General features: G+C 47.4%; 1 protein-coding gene across 2 annotated transcripts in view; it reads left to right on the plus strand.

Moving 5' to 3' along the window:
* Positions 1-20,569, plus strand: part of orb2 (cytoplasmic polyadenylation element-binding protein orb2) — a 69,986-nt gene that overhangs the window by 27,346 nt on the left and 22,071 nt on the right. For both annotated transcript variants that reach the window (XM_076623686.1, XM_033342263.2), the window contains exon 4: positions 11,971-12,021. In XM_076623686.1, the coding sequence (XP_076479801.1) occupies positions 11,971-12,021 (51 nt within the window). The remainder of the gene's footprint in view (positions 1-11,970; positions 12,022-20,569) is intronic.

The raw sequence follows: 20,569 nt of genomic DNA on the forward strand, positions 1-20,569 counted from the left end.
GCGGATACATTTCGTTTCCTTTTCTCTCTACCATTTTTTATTCACGCCGTAATTATTCCAGCGTTCTACGCTATCGTCGCGCTATCGTCCAAACGTTCAGGTACAAGAAACGAAGGAAGATCGAGATCGAGATATCATCGTCGAAGAACCGTATCGTTTATCGTAAACGAGTAGATATACGGAGAGACCATAGAAAAATTCCACGTTCTTTGCGTCGAAAGATTACGTCGAAACGAACGAATGTAATCTTTCCTCGCGAGCTTTTCCCTTTGATGTTTTCTGTTTTCCAAGAAAGCGCAGCAAATCACGGAGATTTTGGAAAAAAGTTGGATCGGTTCGCGTTTCTCTGTATTATTCCGTGTGTACGCGTATCGCGATATTTGAAATGCTGAGAATTATTCTGGCGGATATTGTTCCACAGGTCAAAGCGAACGCGTTAGATTCCAAGCGTTCAAAGGTCTGGTAACAGTAGGGTAGTCGATTCGATGAGAAATATGCAGAACGAAGGGGATCGTACCGACCTTAACTGAAAGCTTTGCTGTTCTAGCTGTATATGTAATATCGGGCTATCGTAAATAGACGATCCCTTGCCCGTCGAATGTTAGACCCGATATCTGTACATTACCCACGAGCTATCGTTACACGAATGTTTGACGATTCATAGTTGGTTCTTTGGCGCTGAACAAAATGCCCCTTTCTCCTTTGCGCTGTTTCTCAATCACTTGTCCCTTGTCGCAACAGCCTCGACCGACTTTCGAAAACGAGACGGACATCGTGACCGTTCCTTGCAACGTTTTGGCTAGTTACGATCGGGTCGAATCCACTGTCGAACGTCGCGAACACGAATCTATGGAAAACGAGCCGTTGTTCGTTGACGAACTTGGTTTCGTCGATGGTTAACCGATCGATCAGAAATAAATCGTAGCAGACTGAATTTTTGCCAGATGGGATCTTTCGATTCAGGCTCGTTCGCGTCTACCGATGAATCGAGTTACATCACCGAGCTTTTTCCCCCTATTTGTTCGCACGTGTGTCTTTCTCGACTCGAAGGTTACAATTTTAGAGATCCATCCGTTTCCAGAAACTTACATAGCAGGTATACTTACCTCTGACGTTGCTGTATCGTCGACTGTATTTCGCATTTCCGTTATCTCGTATTCCTTTGGTTCACTCGGCGATTACGACGTTACGTAAGTAACAATGAATAATTATATAACTCGTACGTTTTAGTGCACGTGTCGCGCATAGGCAAAAAGAATGGTAGCGTTCGAAGACTCGGACGTTTCGTCGATTACCTGTATTGCGATTATCGATGGTGTGACAATGATGTTACGTAATTTTACCAATAATAATAATAATAGTAACAATATAACAAAACGATATTACAAGAATGATAGGATAATCGTCGCAAGAAAAATTAACTCGGATTTTTAGAATCTTCCGACGAACGCCTACGTCGTCTACGATTTTACGAAATACGCGTTCCTTTCGCGAGCTAACTATGGATCGTAATAAACCGTGCCATTAAACGAACTCTTGTTTCCGTCGCTACCAACGGCAGCGGCTTGTTCCGCAAGAAAGTTGGTCGTGTCATCGCGTTTCCATTGATGCGCGAACAAGCGAAATGTTTCGGTGAATTCGTGATCAGCTGGATGTATGCACCTTGCATTACCGTTGACCTCTTTTTGCGTAAACCGTAACTTGGAAATCTACGGATCTACGACCTACATCCCAACATACTCGTCTATACGCTTTGAAAAGAAAGAAACGTTGTAGTTTGATACATAAAACGTATATATCTACGGTTTTGCGAGCAGGATATTCGATGTTATCGCGAAACACCGATAAGATATCGATTTCCTTCTTTAGCAATAACGCCGACGTTTCTGTTTCAACATCTTGATAATAAGGCCGAGCGATTCAGCGAACCGATCGTGTAATCAAAGCGTTTTACCCGACCAAGTTTTCCATAATTTCTCTGCCGTTTCGTTTCGTACAGCTTTCTTGCAATTCGTTACAATCGCATCGTACGAAACGTGCACGAAATACCTGTACGATATTTGCAACGGTAAATTACGTTTTGGATTGGCACGCACAGCGGCGTTCTTCTAACGCGATTCCCAACCTTTCTCCCCCGCGTTTTACGTGCGAGTTTTTGGAGCAAAACGAACAGATCTATGCCACACACACGCGGGCGCGCGCGCACACATATGCATCGACGAACGCTGACGTTACAGCAGCGTCATGTAAATATTAACCACGTATTAGCAGACAATATTTACTTATCAATTTACGCGATTCTTTGCTTATTTATTACCTCTGTATTTTCGCTTTTCGAGTATTTAAAACCTCTGACAAATACAAATGGCAAACTCTAATCACCACGAATTATATAGCAGTCGAATTAACATATATGTGTGCATAACGTTGTTTGTCGTTAGAGGAGTAGATACAACGTTTCTTTCAGATCTTAACAATTCCCTTCCTCGCGCTATTTATTATCACCAAGGTAATTGTAATTCAGCGTAGCGAGGCCAATCAACGTTGAATCGTTTTATCGCGTAATTTCGCCGATTAACGTCAACCCGTGCGACCAATTGGATTTTATTTATGCGAGTAAAAGCGCGCTATTTTTCCACGAATTGCGATATATTTTTGCGTGCGCGAGTGGCATCGATCGGCCCGGCGAGAACGAAAAAATATGGAGAAGGAAGTACAAATATACGTGGAACGTGGAACAGAAGCGCGAAGCAAAGGTGAAGAGAATTCGTCTGGATGGAAATTTCCATGCGTCGAGTTGGGCGCTAGTCGACTGGTAGTTTCGCTGTCAGCGTCGATAGCGTCGACTCGTACGTTCTATGCGTTATCGAGCGATTTTTCCTCGATGGCATATTCACTCGGAGATAGAAAAAGAAAAAACGGAATCAGTTAAAAGGCAAGATAACGACAAGACCGAGAGAAAGAGGGGAAAAAGTTATCGGGGGTGAATCGTAAGCGAAGCAGGTACGGGCTACGCATGTCAACTGGAGGGCATTCAACTATCGATCGCATAGTTTCAGCCACCCTCCTGTAAGCCGGATCCGACCTTTTCTCCCGACCATCTCTCTCTCTCTCTCTCTCTCTCTCTCTCTCCTTCTCCTTTTCTCCCCTTCTCGCGTTGCTCACTTTTTCCTCTTTTCACGCTCTCCTGATACTCTGCTACTTTTTCCACGCAAGAAAATAGAAATTTGGAGAAACCTCTCGGCAGAACGTGCCTCTCTCTCGACGTTTCTCGTCTGTCGCGTTCCAGTTGACATTTGTACGAACTTGTCCGAAGTCAAATTGATCGACTCTTCGCTTTCAAAAAGTTGCCAATCTCGAGACCTGACCGCCTAGGTTCCTACATTTAACAACGTATTTATCTCGACGAATTTACTTATCGCGAATAGTCGGAAATTCCAAGATAGATTCGAAAGAGTGGAAACGTTCGTGGTGGCTGTTTCTCTTCGCGTTTCAATTTACCACCTCGATCCGCGTACCTTCCGCCAAACCATATATACGACTCGTACGAGAAATGCCAGCCTGGAACGTATGGTTGGCCGATCACAGGCGAACTCGCGTTTTCACGCGTAAAATTGAGAGTTGCCCGATCTTGCATAGAGCAGGCGATGGCACGCGTTACTTTCTGCGTAGAACAACCTGTGAAACAGCGTTGTTAATAAACTATGCGTAAACGAATCGCAGAGCGCCGGAAGTAGGAGAAAGCCGAGTCAAACGCACGGACACCCGGACGGAATCGCCGGCGGAGAGAGGGTCGTGGAAACCCTTATATGCGGGCCAGCTGATCGGCCGACTCGACGCACGTGCACGCGACGCGTACATGTCTGTATGCGTACTACGTCCTGGGGAGTAGCACGACCGGGGAACAGCGTATACGGCAGCCAAGTGCGTTTCGTTAACGACGCACGAGTAGTACCGGGCCATTTAAATTTAGCCTGGCTCCTCTCTCTCGCCCACCCCACCTCGTTCGAATCTTCCCCCGAGCCTCGTCCCCTCCGTTCGGTCCCCGGAATTACCCGCATCCCTCCGCTCTGCTACGGTTTTTCGACGGTTGCCGACCTATTACCGAATTACGATTGTTTCCTACCATTTTTTAACGCCTCTTCTCGCCGACCACGAACGTTCTTGGAATTCGAATTTTTAGACGCGCGCGCTCTTGGTCGCGGATAGAAGATTCCAGCGTTGAGCGGGTAGATAGAGTCGCGTAGAGACGCGCTACTAGTCGAGCATGGTCTAGCAGTTCATCGGTTTGCTCGCGAGGACCGGAATAGAATCGTAACGGAGCGGATGCACGGGGCGCTTGCATTCCGTAGATAGCAAGTCTTTTTCTATTTCGAACGATGCCTAGCGTTTCTCAGGCGTTAACCGTTCGACGCGAACCAGATTTCGTCCAAATTTAGGATGCGAAACCGACTCGACGAAAAAAGAAAATCATCCGTCCACGTTTATACCGTTAATCGGATGTTTCTTCCATCTAAAAGCACGTCAAATCGATTTCTCTGGCGAGAGAAACCAAAGATGCTTCGGTAAACGTCTGGCTCGTGCGGATTTTTTCGTCGCTGCTTTCTCATCCACTGCTTTTGCTTTCGCTGCACGACCGATTAACGAAACGGAGCTCGGTAGGCAGGAACCTGCCAAAAGTGGAAGGGTTCGACCGTGGCCGGTTAACAAGGCGATAGGTAGCTTCTACGTGTATGCAACGCGTTCAAATATTTTCGTGAACCATCGTGCGTCATCGTCTTGCGACGAACGACGAGTTTCTCTTGGGGCGACTCGTATAACTCGCGTACCAACGAAATCGAGGAATTCGTGAAGAACGGAATTCGTTGGAAGCTGGCGAGCTCGGTCTCTGGAAGGCTCGTATAAAAACGGAGCAGCGTGTGACTCGAAAGAAGAAAGCAACGTAAATTGGTAATATTTATAACTACGGAAGGGGTTGAAGAGCGACGAGGACAAAGCGAGAAAGAGATAACGAGGCTGTATATTTCTGCGGTATTTGAGATGCAGGGTCACGAAGATTATGTAAAGTGCACGGCGATTGTTGGGGCAAAACGCGTCCAACGACGCGTATAATGTCGCGATAAACGTCTACGTAAATATCGAATTTACGTGGAATTCGCCTTTAATCTGAAATGCTCGACTGGATCGTTTCGCGTTCTACTTCTTCTGCGATTATTAATTGGTTATCTTTTCGTACTCTTCTCGCCCGTTCTCCTTCGTTTCGTTCGACGCTCGAAACCAGCTATTTGCGTCCGTCAATGGCGATGATAACGATATCGCGGTCGTGTAACGAAGAATCGCACGATTCCATTCGAATGGAAATTCGTGCGGAGAAAGAGAAAGAATTTTATACGAGATAGAATTTCACGCGCACGTGCGTTCGTTACATATGCGCAGATCCGATCGACGCTACTCGGGAAAACTAGGTAGTTGGGTGTTGCGTCCATCGTCTGGTACGTAATGGCGCGAGATATTCGAATTTCGTGTAATTCCATTGCACGTTCACCTTCTTCCGCGTCCATTTCGAAGTCGCTCGCATCGCGCAGAACGCGGATCATGCATTGTCCGCGTGTAACGCAGCTAAATAGGTTAATATGCACATCCGTATCGTGGCTCGCGTTATGTCACCGATGCCAGTCTAATTGAATAGGCCGTGGTCTAACCGGTGTCTCGAGATCGTTCTAAAACCATCGTCTTCGCTGTCGTGTCGCAGCTTCGAAATACGAATACGATTGTCGCGGCCAACGTACGCACGTACGTACGAGTACAGAGTGTACAGGTGCGAGAAAAACGAATAAAAATGTCGCGACTTTGCTCGCGTTTCGTCCACAGTGTGAAGCAACAGCGCGGGAGAGCGAGAGATCTCTTTTTTTAAATTGTTGGTACGATTCGAGGCCAGAGCAGCGTGCCACGAATAAAATCGTTATCTAACACTTTCACCAAGTAGACGTCGTGACAGGAACGATCGGAGATCGTGTTGCGAGACACGTCAAAGTAGAATTCCAACTCGAACCGATTCAAACCGACTCGACGATGCACCATCAACGTACGCGCCATTAACGCTTTTCATATCTCGCAGGAACTAGTATCGCGAGAAGCCGAGTAGGTGGGGATACGAGTAAATAACGTACGTAATGCGTGGTCGACCTTCGTCGAGCGTACCGCTGCGATCGAATCATCGAGCAACGCGTTCGCGATAGTAAAACGATCGTTGCAGCGTTCCGTTTCTACCAGGAAACCACGATAGCGACGATAACGCGTCGATTCGTCGATCGTATTCGTAGGAAGATCAACGAATCCATTGTTTTCGTCGTTGATCGGTAAATAGGATTTCGATCCTTTAGGTATTTCTAGATTTTCGTAAATCGTTCCTCGTAAACGGAAAGAAAGGATCAAGGTAAACGCAAGATCGGTGCGCACACACACAGAAGACGCATGTACATTGTCGTTCGTTTCATCGTTCGTTTGATCGTCCGTTGACGCGACAGCCGTACGAAAAACGTTAATTTTCCAAGGAATCTCGATTCACGAACGTTCCTGCCTGGATTTCGTCGAGGCGGAAGCAACGGTGGCGAACGTTCATTTTCGGATATCCTGGTTTTCGACGTACACGACGTATGTAACGCGAGAAGCGATCGAGCGCTCGCTTAAATTCGCCGGTCGAACCGACCGATAGTCGATTTCGATTCCATCCGAAAACCGACGTTCGTTTGCCCGTGGCTTACGTAACGTAGCATCGATTTCATCGCGCGTTTCAGAAAGCCTCGAACAATCGATTCTTCGCATAGCGTCGTTCCGTGTCGCAATACGTTGCGTGTTATGGCTGCCACGAGCGCGAACGGGAAACGGACGTAGGAAGAGAGTAGTCGGTCGCCGAGTCGCCGTTACGCGGCGTAATTTTAATCTTTTCTCAAATACGACGTTGAAAAATGAAAACGCGCGCGAATAACGCGCTGACACAGATAAGCAATAACAACGAATAGAGAAATCGTCGTCTTTCGGACCTGTGACGCGATTCTTCGAATTCGACGACCGCAGAGAAACGGAAAGCGCAGTTTCCTACGATTTAACGCGGAACGAGTTTGAAAGCGTGTGAGTGACTTCCTTTAAAAAGAAAACTGTGACGCATTTCTTGGCTATATCTGCCGAAGCTGATAAGACGTTAGAATAAACGTTAATGTGCACCGGGCGGAAGGAATTCGACGCGATAACTTTTTCTCCAAGTCCTGCGCTGATTTATCGTTGGATCCGAGACGGAACCTGCGCATTCTTCGACTCGTTTTATCATCGATCGGTCGCTCGCTGCGATTATCGGAAACCTTTCGAGGATAAATCTTGACGGGAATATACGCTTTACGTAATTATCCGCGTTGGATAAACGTGTAAATACTCGACCATGTTTTATAGAAATATGACAGAAATAGATAGGCAAACGTCCAACGTTCGCGATCCTAGTTTCAGCGAAACGGACGAGCCAAAGGAAACGCGAAAGGTCGATGCACGTTTAAACTTTTGCTTCCCTGACACGGTACGGATATACCGCTATTCGGTTCAAGTTGCAAGACAGCCGCTAGCTAGCCGCCAACGTTCTACTCTATAGTAGTACGTCGTAGTACAAAGTCGCCTTGAACGTTCCCGCCATTTTGAGCCGCTTGCAACTCGACGTTTTTCCTCTTCTCTCAGCGAGCAACCGTCGTTTTATAATGGCATTAACGATATAGGACGGAATTTATCGCAGCGTATCGCCAACTTTATCGCGTACGTATGTAAAAATTTAACGCGATACGAGGGAAAAAAATATTCGTCGTGGTTCGGTTTTTGCATGTTTTCCAGCATTCCTTAAGTATACGATCACCGTACGATCATCAAGGAACACCGTGTATAATCCGTGTACAAGCGAGCTTATTCGAAGGTCAAAGGTGTCGTTAAGTGGCAAGGTCATGATCAGAAAGGAACGTGGTCGAGATCCTGCGTTAGATACCCGACGTTAGGAAAAGTCAGGGAACAAGCTTCGACGTTTGTAAAATTTATCCGCGTTTCAAACGACTAACCGTACGTGTTTGTATCCCCGATCGGTAGAAATATATCCAACGCGATGTTTATTATTTAAGACGAGCGGAGAAATACATTTGCGCGACGCCACGTTCTTTGAAAGCGAATACGCGGTTAGACTTTGAACACGCGAAACGAACAAACGACGCGATTCCTTCTTTTAATTTACTTATTTAGCACCGGAGCAAGTCGCTACCGCGTAAAAGGAGCGGTATGCTGAAATTGATAAGACCGTGGATCAACGATTCGCTTAATAAAGCGAATCGTTGCCATTAAAAAGAAATTCGATCGGCGAATTCGAACGCCAGAGGGAAGAAGCTCGGCTCGGCTCGAACCAGATGTACGTACTCGCGCTAGTTACTTGGTTCCGGTTAAGTTGGTAACTGGCAGAAATATCTGGTATGGAAAGCGAATCGTTGTATACCATCGTGCCACGGAGTCTCGTTTCGCGTTTGATTTCGCGCGGGTGACCAAACTCTGCTGGCGTTGCGCAGCGCGGCGTAGCGCGCCGCCCGGAACCGGTTTCTTCTACGAGCTAACGTCCGGTTGTCCGGTTGCATTAAACTACCGCGATTTTGAATCGGTCGCAAAAACGAAGAGAAAACCATCGGTTAGCGCAATACCGTGTGTCGTCGATTTTTGAAAATCGTAAAAACTTTGTCCGGTTACGCATATATGTATATATATTTGTCGCCTGACGCACACTTTAACTTGGGAAACTTGGAAGGGATCACGAAGATTTTCAGCCGGGGACCGCGAAGGAGAAAGCGTCGAGAAATTTGATCGGATCGACGTGTCGCAAGACCAAGTCGTTTGGCAAAAAATCAAGCCGTCGTGGTTTTGTGACGCGCCTTTTCGCGGGATGGAAAGGCGAGCCGTTCGCTCGAAACGCGACTATTGTGTTTTAGAACTCGTGTACGTAGGTCGGTAAGAAACTGAGAGATTCGCGGCGAGTGAAATTTTCTTTCTTCGCTTACGACCTCCGATAAATTTCAGTTCGACTTTGCGTCGAACTTTTCTATATAAGTGCTTTTCTTTTCTATATAAGTTTTTACGCCGCATGAACCGCAGCTGTGCGGTTATCAGCGGCGACAATGTAGCCAGAGGGAAAGAGAGAGATGCGTCGCTTAGATTTTGCTAAATAACGATACGTCTTTCATAAAGGAGAAAACGCTCGAAACTTGATTTTTATCGCACAGGTTCTCGCTTAAAGTTCCTTTGATCCGTTATTTGATGCGAGAGTAATTGGAAAAGAAGACTCTACGGGCAGATGTTTTCGAATATTTTGCTTGTTACGCTCCGAAGGACGGCTGACTGGAGCAGGTTAATTTATGTAGCGTGCGATCGAAAGTTGGTTAATCCGTGAAGTAACTTCGATGGGGCTTGTCGAAAGACGCATACGTATACGTACGAGCCAGTCGGAAGCCGGAAACCTCGAGAATGGAAAAGCCGGTATCGAACGCTTTGTCTCTTAAGAGGCTCGAATTTCCTTACGCTTGTCGTTAGATTTCTTAAGGATTTTTGCGATACAACTACTTACGCGGTATTTGCGCGACTCGATCGTTGGGTTACGGAACGAACATCGGATACCGGAGGAAAGCGAAGAAAAGAGAAAGAGCTTTGCGCGAGAGCGGGACAGCGGTGTAGAAACGAGGAGATTATTGCCGCGGCGCCGACTGTGGCAACAGGGAAGTGTCGCTCGCGCAACGAGCGTCCCGAATATACTTGTAGTGGATATTTTCGATTCGAGCCGATTGCACAACTCTCTCGGCTCGACAAGCACGCGCGTGCTCCTCTGCGTACGGCGGTTGTTCGGCGGCGTCCTGCATATACGTACAAGTGCGTACTTCGACTTGCTTCTGCGTCTTAATTAACGTTTCTGCCTTTTAGTCGGCCACTTTCGAATTACGATCGAGCCGACTAGGAGTCGCGACTCGTTTAATCAACCTCGAATCGGAAGATCCGGTAGGTGTGGAGTTGCCGCGTAAATACGCGAACGCCAATCACACCGAGCGACTTTACGATCCCTAAAGGAAACTAGATCTCGATCGGTAAGAACGGAAACTGTCGAAAGAAATTGCCCACACGTTGGTCGACTCGCGAACGTTCGGATCTTGTTCGGTTCGCGCGAGGTCGAAGGGAACGCTCGACCGCGCGCAATCTCCAAGCGACCGGGAAGAATTAGGCAATGCGGTCGATTTTTATCTTATTCGTCGTCCGAGTACGTCGCAGCGGCGCAAAGTCAAAGTCTGCGGTCGCTATTATTACCTTCTCGTCGAACAGCCCCGTGTTTTACCAGCGTAGCGCGTTTCAAGCTTCTTGTTCTTCTTCTTGGTGCTCGTTTGCTAGCGCGTTACAGCTGCGAAAGAATTATGTAACCAGCGTCCACTAGACGGAACGTCTTGACGTTCGATCGTCAGGAGGGCGGAACGAGAGTCGAGTAGACGATAGGTCGCAAAGCGGCTCTTTCTCGCGAGCTTCGCTCCCGGACTCGAGATCCATCTTCCCTCCCGACGCGTCTAAATCGATGGCGACACTCGCCAAGGAGATTGGAATTCGCGTGTTTGGTTTACGCGACCCCTTCCCTCGATTTCACGGCAGAGACGTAGCGAGTTTCGAATTATCGAAAGATCGATCGCCCGAAAGAACCTTCGATTTCGTTATCATCGATAATATTATCGATGACAAAGTTCGATTTCGTAATTAAAATTAGCTGGCCGTTGCACAATCTTGGTTATTATCATTTACGTTATATACGGTTGGTATAAAGTACGTGAAAGACGTCAACGCGGTAAAAAATAGTAGAAAGAAAAAGTAAGAAAGCACGCGTAAGAAGGACGTGAAAAATGAAGAGCGTCGTAGATGAGAAAGATAAATGAAACGCGTTTTACGAGATTTTGCGAGATTTTGCGAGATTTTGCGAGATTTTGCGAACGCGAATCCTCTACGTAGCTATTAATAGCGCCATGTTAACGATGCAACATCGATCTCTCGAGCCCTATCGAAGCGCGTAATACAACAGAACGTACGACTGCGGCGTAAAAGTAGTCGAATATAGCGAGACGTTAGCGGAGATTCCTTGGACGAAGACAAGAACAGCATCGACTCAGCGAACTACGCGCGTGTCGATGTTATCTGCCGGTCGAGGAGTCTGGAAAGCCGCAAAACCTCGCACAGAGGGCTTATAACCGTAGATTCGAGTTGCCGGCGTTTTCTCGTTCGACTTATTTCGTTTGTGGTTAACGGTTAGCAGTGTCGCGTACTCGATAAGCCAGGCAACGCGGCGGACTTTTTCGAAACGGTGAAACCGCGTCTGATCCACGTGTCCGGCAACGGGCTTTCGTGTCGCTACTTACGACACTGTGCAACGCGATCTCCGAGAACCGCACGCGAGCGGTTCGTTTTCTTTTTCTTTACCTTTATATCCTTGCGATACAATATCCCGGCTCGTAACTTCACGCGCGCGTCTAGCGTTACCGCGCGTGGATGCACGTCCAATACGCTCGCACGTCCAAGATATGGCCGATCGAGAGACGCTCGCAAAAGTAGTTTTCTAGAATCGAACGAATCGCTCGGTTTCTCCTGTTGGGGCAAGTTCTCGCCGTTTTCAGAAGCTAAATCGATCGACTCGGCTTTTTATCGACCTCGATTCACCGTTTTCGTATCTGTCGCACTTGCTTTCCTCCGTGTACGTGCCACTACGAATTGAGAAGATACTTTTCAATTTATGAAGTCGATCGATGTGGCTTCGCTTCGTTCGATCGAACCGACGAAAACCAACCGAAGATCGGCTTTTATCGTAGAATATCGATCGACACCACCAGCGATTTCATGGAAATGCAGGTTTAATCGAACCCACGGAACTTTTCTTTGTTTCAGGATACATAAGTTGCAATGCCAGCACGCTGCAATCGCTCGCGCAACTGCACGGTGAGTGAAAACTGCCAGTCCGTTCCTTTTTCTTTCCTCTTGTCTTCGTTCTTTTGTTCTTTTTCTCTTTTCGCCGTTTCTCGAACGTTTCGCTGATACTTGCGGCGTGCCGCGTCTCGCTACGCTACGCCACAGGAAGATTCCTCGAGAGAGAGAGACCAGAGCCCGTGGTACGCTCAATTAAAATTTACGCTTGCGCAACGCCTTTGCAACAGGCTTGTACACTTTTCTGACGGCAATCAAGGAAACGAAGCCCTCCTCCGCGACGCTCGTTTCCTCCTTCTTCGTTGCAATCGCTGGAAAAGGACTGGCTTCGAGCCTGTACTTTAGTCCGTTGGCCTCCTCTTCCAGGGATATTCATAGTTTAACGTTCCGCTTCTTCTTCCCTTCGCTCCTTTATCTCCTTTGCCACCACCGTTGTCCTTTAATCGCCGATTTTCCTTCCTTTCGATATTCTTCGAAGGGAAAAACACGGAGCACTGGCTCCGTGCATTCGTCGTCGAAGCGTCCGACAAAAAAAAAAAAAGAAAAAATCGATTCTCAGCGATCTCTCGATCGAGAAGAGCGCAAAACGACCACGGGGAAAACTGGTATTTAGAGATAGGATTTCCTGCAAGTTCAGCCACACAGATTTCCTGTGTATTCCCATGGAACAGGTACGAGCGTACCGACGCATATAGAAAATCCTATCTTAACCAAGGAAGAGAGTCGTGCTCTGATTCGCGCGTCATCGAAAAGCGAAGAATTTTCTACTACGTAGCGTCGTATGGTTCTCGAGGGTTTACCAGCGGACAGGCACGAACTAAAATTACACGAACATGCACGGAATCGGCCGCGTGACAGACATGCACCGAGTCCTCCGCTGATGGGACGATTTTCTACGTGGAACTTCAAAGCGTGAAGCGCACGCGAAACGCACAAGCGAGAACCTATTTAGAGCGTCGTGATGTACACGCGTGCCGATAAAAATCGATCGCCCGATCGCCCCATGAAAAAGCTAAAAAGAAACGCGCAAGAGAACTCTGCTCGACCGTTCCGCTGTTGTTATCACAGCAGCTAACGAACGTATTTTCGCCGATCTTTACGGAGGAAAACCGATAAATACGTACAAAGCAGGATCGCAAGGTGAAGGCAGCCGATTGTACGTTAAACGAATACGGCTACTGCACGAGCTATAGCTACCGAAACATTACGTAAAAGTAGATAGATCAATTATTCGGATAATCCAGAGCACGGAGTTTGCGCATGCCTGAACGGAATTAGAGTTTTGCTGGCGAAACGAACGAGGCTTTTCCCCGAACGAGGATCGCGATTTAAACGTAAAGCTTGCATCGCGCCAAGGTCACAGATATTTCATCCAGGCGTCTAATAAAGTCGACCAACCGCGAAAAAAACGATTTCAACGAGGTTCGATAGCTGCGTATTTTTTCTAGTCTCCTTGCTTGCATAATGAAACGGAACGAGTTGGTCGCTCGTTACTCGACGAGTCTACCGTACGAACCGGAAAAATTCATTTTCCGTGTACGCTCGACCTTTGTGTGCTACAACCTGTCCGATTTCTCGCTAGGAAACGTTCCGTTTCGCGGAGATACTCCGCCGGGATATTTCCTCTCGCCCCGCGACATTCCTCTCGCGTTTCTCTGTTTCTTTAGTCGAGGTAAAAGAGGGCTACGCGAGATAAAAATCGAGATAAAAATTAGCGCGTCGATACTCGATATTTTCACCAGCGGAACGCTAGTCGACGCGATAAAACGCATCGAAGCCAAGGCGTAAGATTTTCCTTGTCCCACATTCCTAGCATCCTTGGCAAAGTTTCGCGTCGTTGACGTTCTTCGTTTGCAGGGTAAACCTGCTCTATACGGCTTCTCGCCGATAAACTAAGTACAAACTTTTCTTTCCTCTTTCATTTCTATACGGAGCATAGCATTCGCAGAGCCCACGTATCCCCATTACCGTGCATAAATATCTCGACAGTTTCGAACGATAACAAATGGACAAAACTCGCTCCAAATACTGATTTTGACCATCTGATTTTCTCTAGTCTCCAGTCTTATCTCGGACGATCATACGTGATTAAGTCGATATCGATAATATCGCTTTATCGATAATACCGCTTATACACGCTAACGCACATACGTATACAGTGATATGTATGTAACGCACGCTTTCGATAAAAAAATCTGTGTCCTCGAAGGTCGATATTCCTCGAATATTCGGCGAACGGATCTACGAATATCCAATGGTAATCAGATGCTCTAACAGGATTACAGATGTTATTCGCCGGCATTCGTTGAATCATTCTCGCTAATGGGCAACCGAGGTTGCTCTTGAGATCGCGTATAGTCCGTTGAACGACGGAAAAAGCAATTTCTTGGTCGATTAAAAGCAACGATTATCACAAGGAAGTTTATCGCGGAGCGACGCAATTAGGGGTAATTACCGGGGAGTTGTATTCGCGTCGCGCGAATCACGCGACACCAATCACGCGAGCTACTTTTACCGGAGGAGAATAGGGACGCAACGTGTAACGCGATCATGCGCCATTGCAAGAACGGGCGCACGTGCGCCGTCTTCTTCGTCCTACGATCGTTTCGGCGTGCTTCTCGTTCGAATCGGTGCGGAATGATTCGCGAGACCGTCCTTTTGCGATCGTAAACTCCATCGAACCGCGGACTCTGAAAGAGAATCGAAACAATCGTCTCCTTCGCTGCTGACGTTACACGCGGTAGCTACGTCTGCCGAGAAGTCGATAATTCTCTCGTAAAGGAGCGTCCTCCTCGGTGTACGCGAATAGTTTGTCCGTCTGCGTACTGTTCGCCAACATATGGTTACATATTCGTAAAATACGGCTGTCCGAGGCGTTGCTGCAAATATTTCGAGCGCACGATAAGATATTTTTCAGGTATCGAAAACCGGCGTTTTGAGAAAAAAACTGTGGTTTCGAAAACTCGCGGGTCCTTCTACGAGCGGTGTCTACGCGACAATCGTAGTTATAACATACTTTCGTTTTTTACTAGATAGCTGTCCGCAGTTCGTCAAGGTTTTCACTATCCTTTGCAAGCGCGTCGCGAAGATGGATCGCTTTATTTTATAGAGTTTGAACCCTTCGATCGGAGTTTAAGCGTGTCGCGAAACACGGTGCAACAAGGAGACGGAGAAGAGAGAGAAGAACAGAGAGAGAGAGACCGGGGAGACCTGTTTTCAAGACCTGCCTTAACGCGTTGTAAGACGCGTCTCGTATCAAGAGCACTTTCGCGTTCGACGTTGAGAGACAACGGGTGATCAAGAACGAAAACAAGCTTTAAATATACATGGTTACGACGAAACAAGGTTCGGAAATTCAGCTTTGGAAATTCGTAAAATTTTATCGTTCTGCCGTAACACCGGTTCCGCCATCCTGTACTGTTGCGAATCAACTGTACGACTCGAAGCATGGAACAAAATCGTTTTCAACGACGGTCGACAAACACAAACGCGATAACTGCGTTTCCCGATCTCTTTTAGCTTTCTTCTTTGTTTGCGAGTCGAATTCTTCGCGTTGCCTCCTGGAAACGTGGCGAGACGTTCCGCAGCCTCGATTGCACAAGACTTTGGAAAGGTCAAGAGTGCAGCAGGCGTTCCATGCGTTCCCTTTCTTTGTTGGATTATACACGGTACGATTCGCAATATCGCATCGCGCCGAGTTTCCAACGTTCGATTACGTCGCTTTTAAATCCGTATCGTCGTTAATGTCTTTGCTTTAACGCGCTTTTGAAGTATAGCTGATTAATTGAAAATTTCTCGCGCCGGTAAGCATCGTGCGTTTTACGACACGACGAATCGTCGTCTCTCGCGAAGCGATTATCCAGCGTAAAAATACGAAGAAGAAGGACGAGAGGCGTAAAACCAACGAGAGGAGAGAAACCAACATCGAAGTTCCAGATTTCTACGCTTTTGTCGTACTCGTCTATTTTACTTGCGGGACAGACCGACGATATGGAAAGAAGTTAACGCGAGATACGCGAAAAGGAGGAGAATCTTGTGATTTGTTGGCGTCGCGTGTTTCATAGAAGCAGCGATACGCGTCAAGGCTTCTCAAGCGCTACCGATAACCACGAGCTCGGGTTTGTCGACGAATTCTACACCGACGGACGTTACGTTTGTACCTTCGAGCGTCGAGAATATACTTTTATTCGATTGTTGGCCAATACGCACGGAAATACTCGCAACACGGAGAGAGCGAAGCCACTCGGACGAAATTTACGACGGATTGATTTCACCTTGCTACGCTCCATCTCAACTGAGAATCTATCATTTTTCCATTGTGCTATTATTACGCTGTTGTATCGTTGGTCGAATAATCGTCGCATCAGTGATGTTTTATATATATATATATATATATCTCTATGCCTTAACGTTTCCCCTAGGTGTACACGTAGCTAGACGAGGTTTCTATGTACCTCGAGCAATTTCACAGTCGGCGTGCTCACCCTCTCGCGCGTCTCTGTACTTCTCTCTTGGGATGGTTAGATCGCGGTCTATGGGGTTGACGAACGGCGACCAAGCGGTAGGAGGAAGAGGAGAAGTCGAAGGAGAGTGGGAGAGAGTGGCGGCGGAGGGCGAAGAAGCGGCGAGGGCAGAGTGGCGTACGAGGCAGAGAGACGACAAGCCGTCGAGGTCGACGGAACGAGAATGCAAGAGGGCTGTCGTAAAGTTACTGGCTCTTGAGACGCGCGCTCGTTAATTCGCAGGATTTTCTAAGTCGTTAATAAGCCCATAATTGCAAATTTTTATAAGTTGCGCTGGCAAATGGAAACCTCGAAAATGGTTATGAAGGCTGCGAGGGGGCAAGGGGCAAGGGACAGGAGAAGGGAAAGGAAAGGAAGGGTTAGCGACATAGGTAAAGGTGGTGGGGAGCAGACGAAAAAAAGGGTGGAAGAAAGGGAGACGCAGGGTAGGCTAGACAGCCGAGAGACCGCGAAAAGAGAAGTGCGAAAACGTGGCGCCCCTAGTAACGTTTTAATTGCTGCTTTCTCCCCGATTACCATTATCACCGCGCATCGTGCGTCCGTTGCGTTACACTCGTACGCGTTCCCATTTCCTCCAGCAGCTTCGATTCTTGTCCTTTCGCCAGACTAATCGATCGATCTCCTTCTTCCAGTAATTAATTCTCCATTTTCCTCCGATAAGATCTCATAGAATGTTCGCGTTCTATCGCTGCTTGTCTCACCGTTATCCGGAGGTCGCCGAAACGAAGGAGAATCGCGAAGAGTATATCGCGATACGAAAATTACGATATAGAGTTTTATAATCGCGATACCTAGGAAATTCATCACGACGAAGAGTATCGGAGGATTTCTCGATGGATCTTTGCAGACAATACAGACGAGTACGTATCTCTTGGCGACCCGTTTGAATCGACTTCGACCGCCGAAAGAATAAAATCCTTCCGAGCTTATCTAAAATTAAATCCATTGCCCAAATAAGAAGGGGGAGCGTATCTTTGCTAGGAATTCGACCGTAGCAGCGGCACTCCGTAGCAGGCTGGGAAGAACGCGATGAGAGAAGAATGGCCAGGCATCGTTCGTGAAACAACATTCGTTATGTTCTCCCAACAATGAACGATTATTACGGTAATCCCTGTTCTTCTCGTCTATTCGACTTTTCCCCTTTCGCTCCTCGAATCGAGTCAGATGCCTCGCGTGTCCGTGCCTTCGTTCTCCTACGATGCTCCCCGTTTTTGCCAATTTCACAGCGATCATCGTTACGTCTCGATAGCTCTCCAAATAATTTCCATCGCCGAACAATTCAAATAGAAACACGGAACGACGTATGGGACGAGGATTCCAAGAAATTACGACAAAGGATATTCCCGGACGAGCCGGCTGACGTTCCGAAATTTATGAAGCTCGTATCGAAATGGAAAATCATGCTGGCAGAGGAGAGTCGTTTATCGCGCAAATGCGCTTAGAACACGTGCCGCCGTGCATTTGCATACGACTCGTAAAAAAATTCGTCACGTCGCGTGACCAACTGTCTATTTGTCAGCTCCCTCGTCGAAACGAGCAGAGTTTGGTTGCCCAATAAACGATTGCGCGTCTGTTCTTTTCCACGCGCCTCCAAAAGTTAGACCCGGAAAAGCTGGCCGAACGTACGTTGTAACGATACGAGACCGTCTCTAGCCACGCGATGTCTATCTGACAAAGCGTCGAGGTGGATTAAACGTGTCGTTGTATTTAATAATGCGACGAGTGCATGAATTTGTAATAGTCGGTGTATTAGAATTCGTACAAGTACAAGAGATAGTGTACGCCAGTTATAATCGTCACTCGCTCGACACTCTTACGCCGATCGCATATCATCGGATAACGATTCGACTGTCCACGTTCGTACATCTATATCGACGGACATTAGCATAAAAAAGTTTAAGTTCTTATGTAACTCTGGTTGAAGATTACAGATAACGGCAATAACAATCTGTCCCGCGTTCGTTTGCCTCTAGACCTTGTAAACGAAAACAACGTTGGTATTCAAAGGCAGAATAATATGGGTCTCTCAGATTCGAAATTTCCGTTGACGTTTTCTACGATCACGCGGCGCTACAGCGTTATTACAAACGCGGTCGTTGCCACGGTAGAGCCAGTTGGAAACAATTCGTAGCCTGTTACCGAAACCCCTTTATCGAACGTTTATTTATACAGAATTTATAGGAAAATCCGATCTCTTTCGGTACTTGCGTTCGTCACGCATACTTGATTTATTCGCGGAAAGTATCGTGCAAACGCGCAAGCTTTATCAGCTGCGACGCATCATCGTGTCGTTGCGCTATTGGTGCGGTAGGTTAGCGCGATTCCTGCGTTTCCTCTGTACATGTTGCAGCTTACGTGCCAATGGGTGCGCGTCTCCGCGAGAAAAGTAAAATGTAAAGGAGAAAAGGAAGAGGAAGAAAAAGAAGAGGAAGAGCAGGAAGGAAGGAAGGAAAAGAGAAACGCTGGCTTACGACGAGTCGACGCCGAAAGACCAGGAAAGCACGAAACAAGCATAAGGGGAACTGTTTACCGACGATGGGGTGCAGTAAAGAGGCGGTGGCTATAGAAGGTCGTTCACCTCGGCTAGCTTTCGCGCACACCCGTTTCTTTTTCACCGCGTTCTCGAATGCGGGTCGTTTCGTTAGCGACACGACCGCGAAACGCAAACAAAACGATTCGTCGACACGTCGTCGAACGTGTCCGTCGCAAGCTTGGTCACGGCGTGGAGATGTCGACGAGTTGCGCGACTTCGCCATCACTCTCCCGATTCTGAAATACGCACGCTGCGTTTGATATATTTGGCCAGGAATGTAGAACGAAGCTCGCACCTTGGTTACCTGCCAAAGCTAAGGTATCGGTGTAGCGTGTAAAGGCTGACGAATGGAAGGGAGAACGTAGGTGGAACGGGCACAGGGGGCAGCGCTACCTGTAATATTGATCCATAGAACCTCCTAGCGTCGACGGCGTGCGTTAGAGGGATGTTCCCCATTACTGTTGCTGTACAACCGAACGAAAACATCGCCTCTCGTTTCAATTTTGCTACACGTGCTACGAGCCTCGACGTTTTCCACATCTTCCCCCCCCCCTCTCTAACGACCGTTCTTACGAACACGGAAAACTACGTTTCCATTATCTATTTTCTTAGCTAATTTTGAAAGCAAGAGCGGCTTCTCGCGCGTGCTTTCTAACCGACGTGTTATTTTTCCTACAGAAGACAAGTTCTCTTCTTTCTTGTTTAGACAATCGTTTAATTTCGCCATTTAATTTTCAGCCTGTCGCTTCATCGGTCGATCGATTACGGCGAGTGATCGGAATCGACGAATTACGATACATCGGAGTGAAGAAAGAATCGTTGACTCTTCGCTGTAATCGCGTACCTCGTTCTTTTACGTTGATGCGCGTGTTTCTACGCAGCACGTGGAATATTTAATAAGACACAGCGTGAGCAGCGAATACGAGCGATCCGCTAAATATGGCAGTGTTATCGCGTTTAAACGAATCGTCACAAATTACTCGCATCGTCGAGAACGTTTTCGCCACGCTCGACCATTCTCTTTTATAGACATGGAACGTCTGTTTTCTAGGAAAGCTCTTACTCTGCGACTATCGACCAATCGAATAAATATAATTTCAGTCAAAGGCCGCGTCTTGCCGTGTTTTCCGAAATAATGCGTGCCAGAGGGTGGAGCGCGAGGGTGAGAGCACGAGCACGAACACGAGCACGGCATAGGCGCAGTGCCTGGTAATAAGGCTGCGATTATCCGCACAGATTATTCTACGGCGAACCGGTCGCCATCGTTCGCCTCCCTCGATCTGGAACCCTCGCGACTCGTGTCTCGTGTTTCGTGTCTCGTGTCTCGTATCTTGTGTCTATACTTCGTGCATATAGACGTATCGCGATCACACGCGTGGATCAATTTATTTCCCTTCTCCGTGGGCTACTTGAAACACCTTGCGCCGTTCTTCTCTCTCGCCATTCCCCCTTTTTTATAATACAATTTATTTGTCGAATAAAACGTCGATCTGCCGACGTTTCACCG

Source organism: Bombus vancouverensis, chromosome 13 (assembly GCF_051014615.1).
Source record: "Bombus vancouverensis nearcticus chromosome 13, iyBomVanc1_principal, whole genome shotgun sequence".
In the NCBI taxonomy this organism is placed as follows: Eukaryota; Metazoa; Arthropoda; class Insecta; order Hymenoptera; family Apidae; genus Bombus; species Bombus vancouverensis.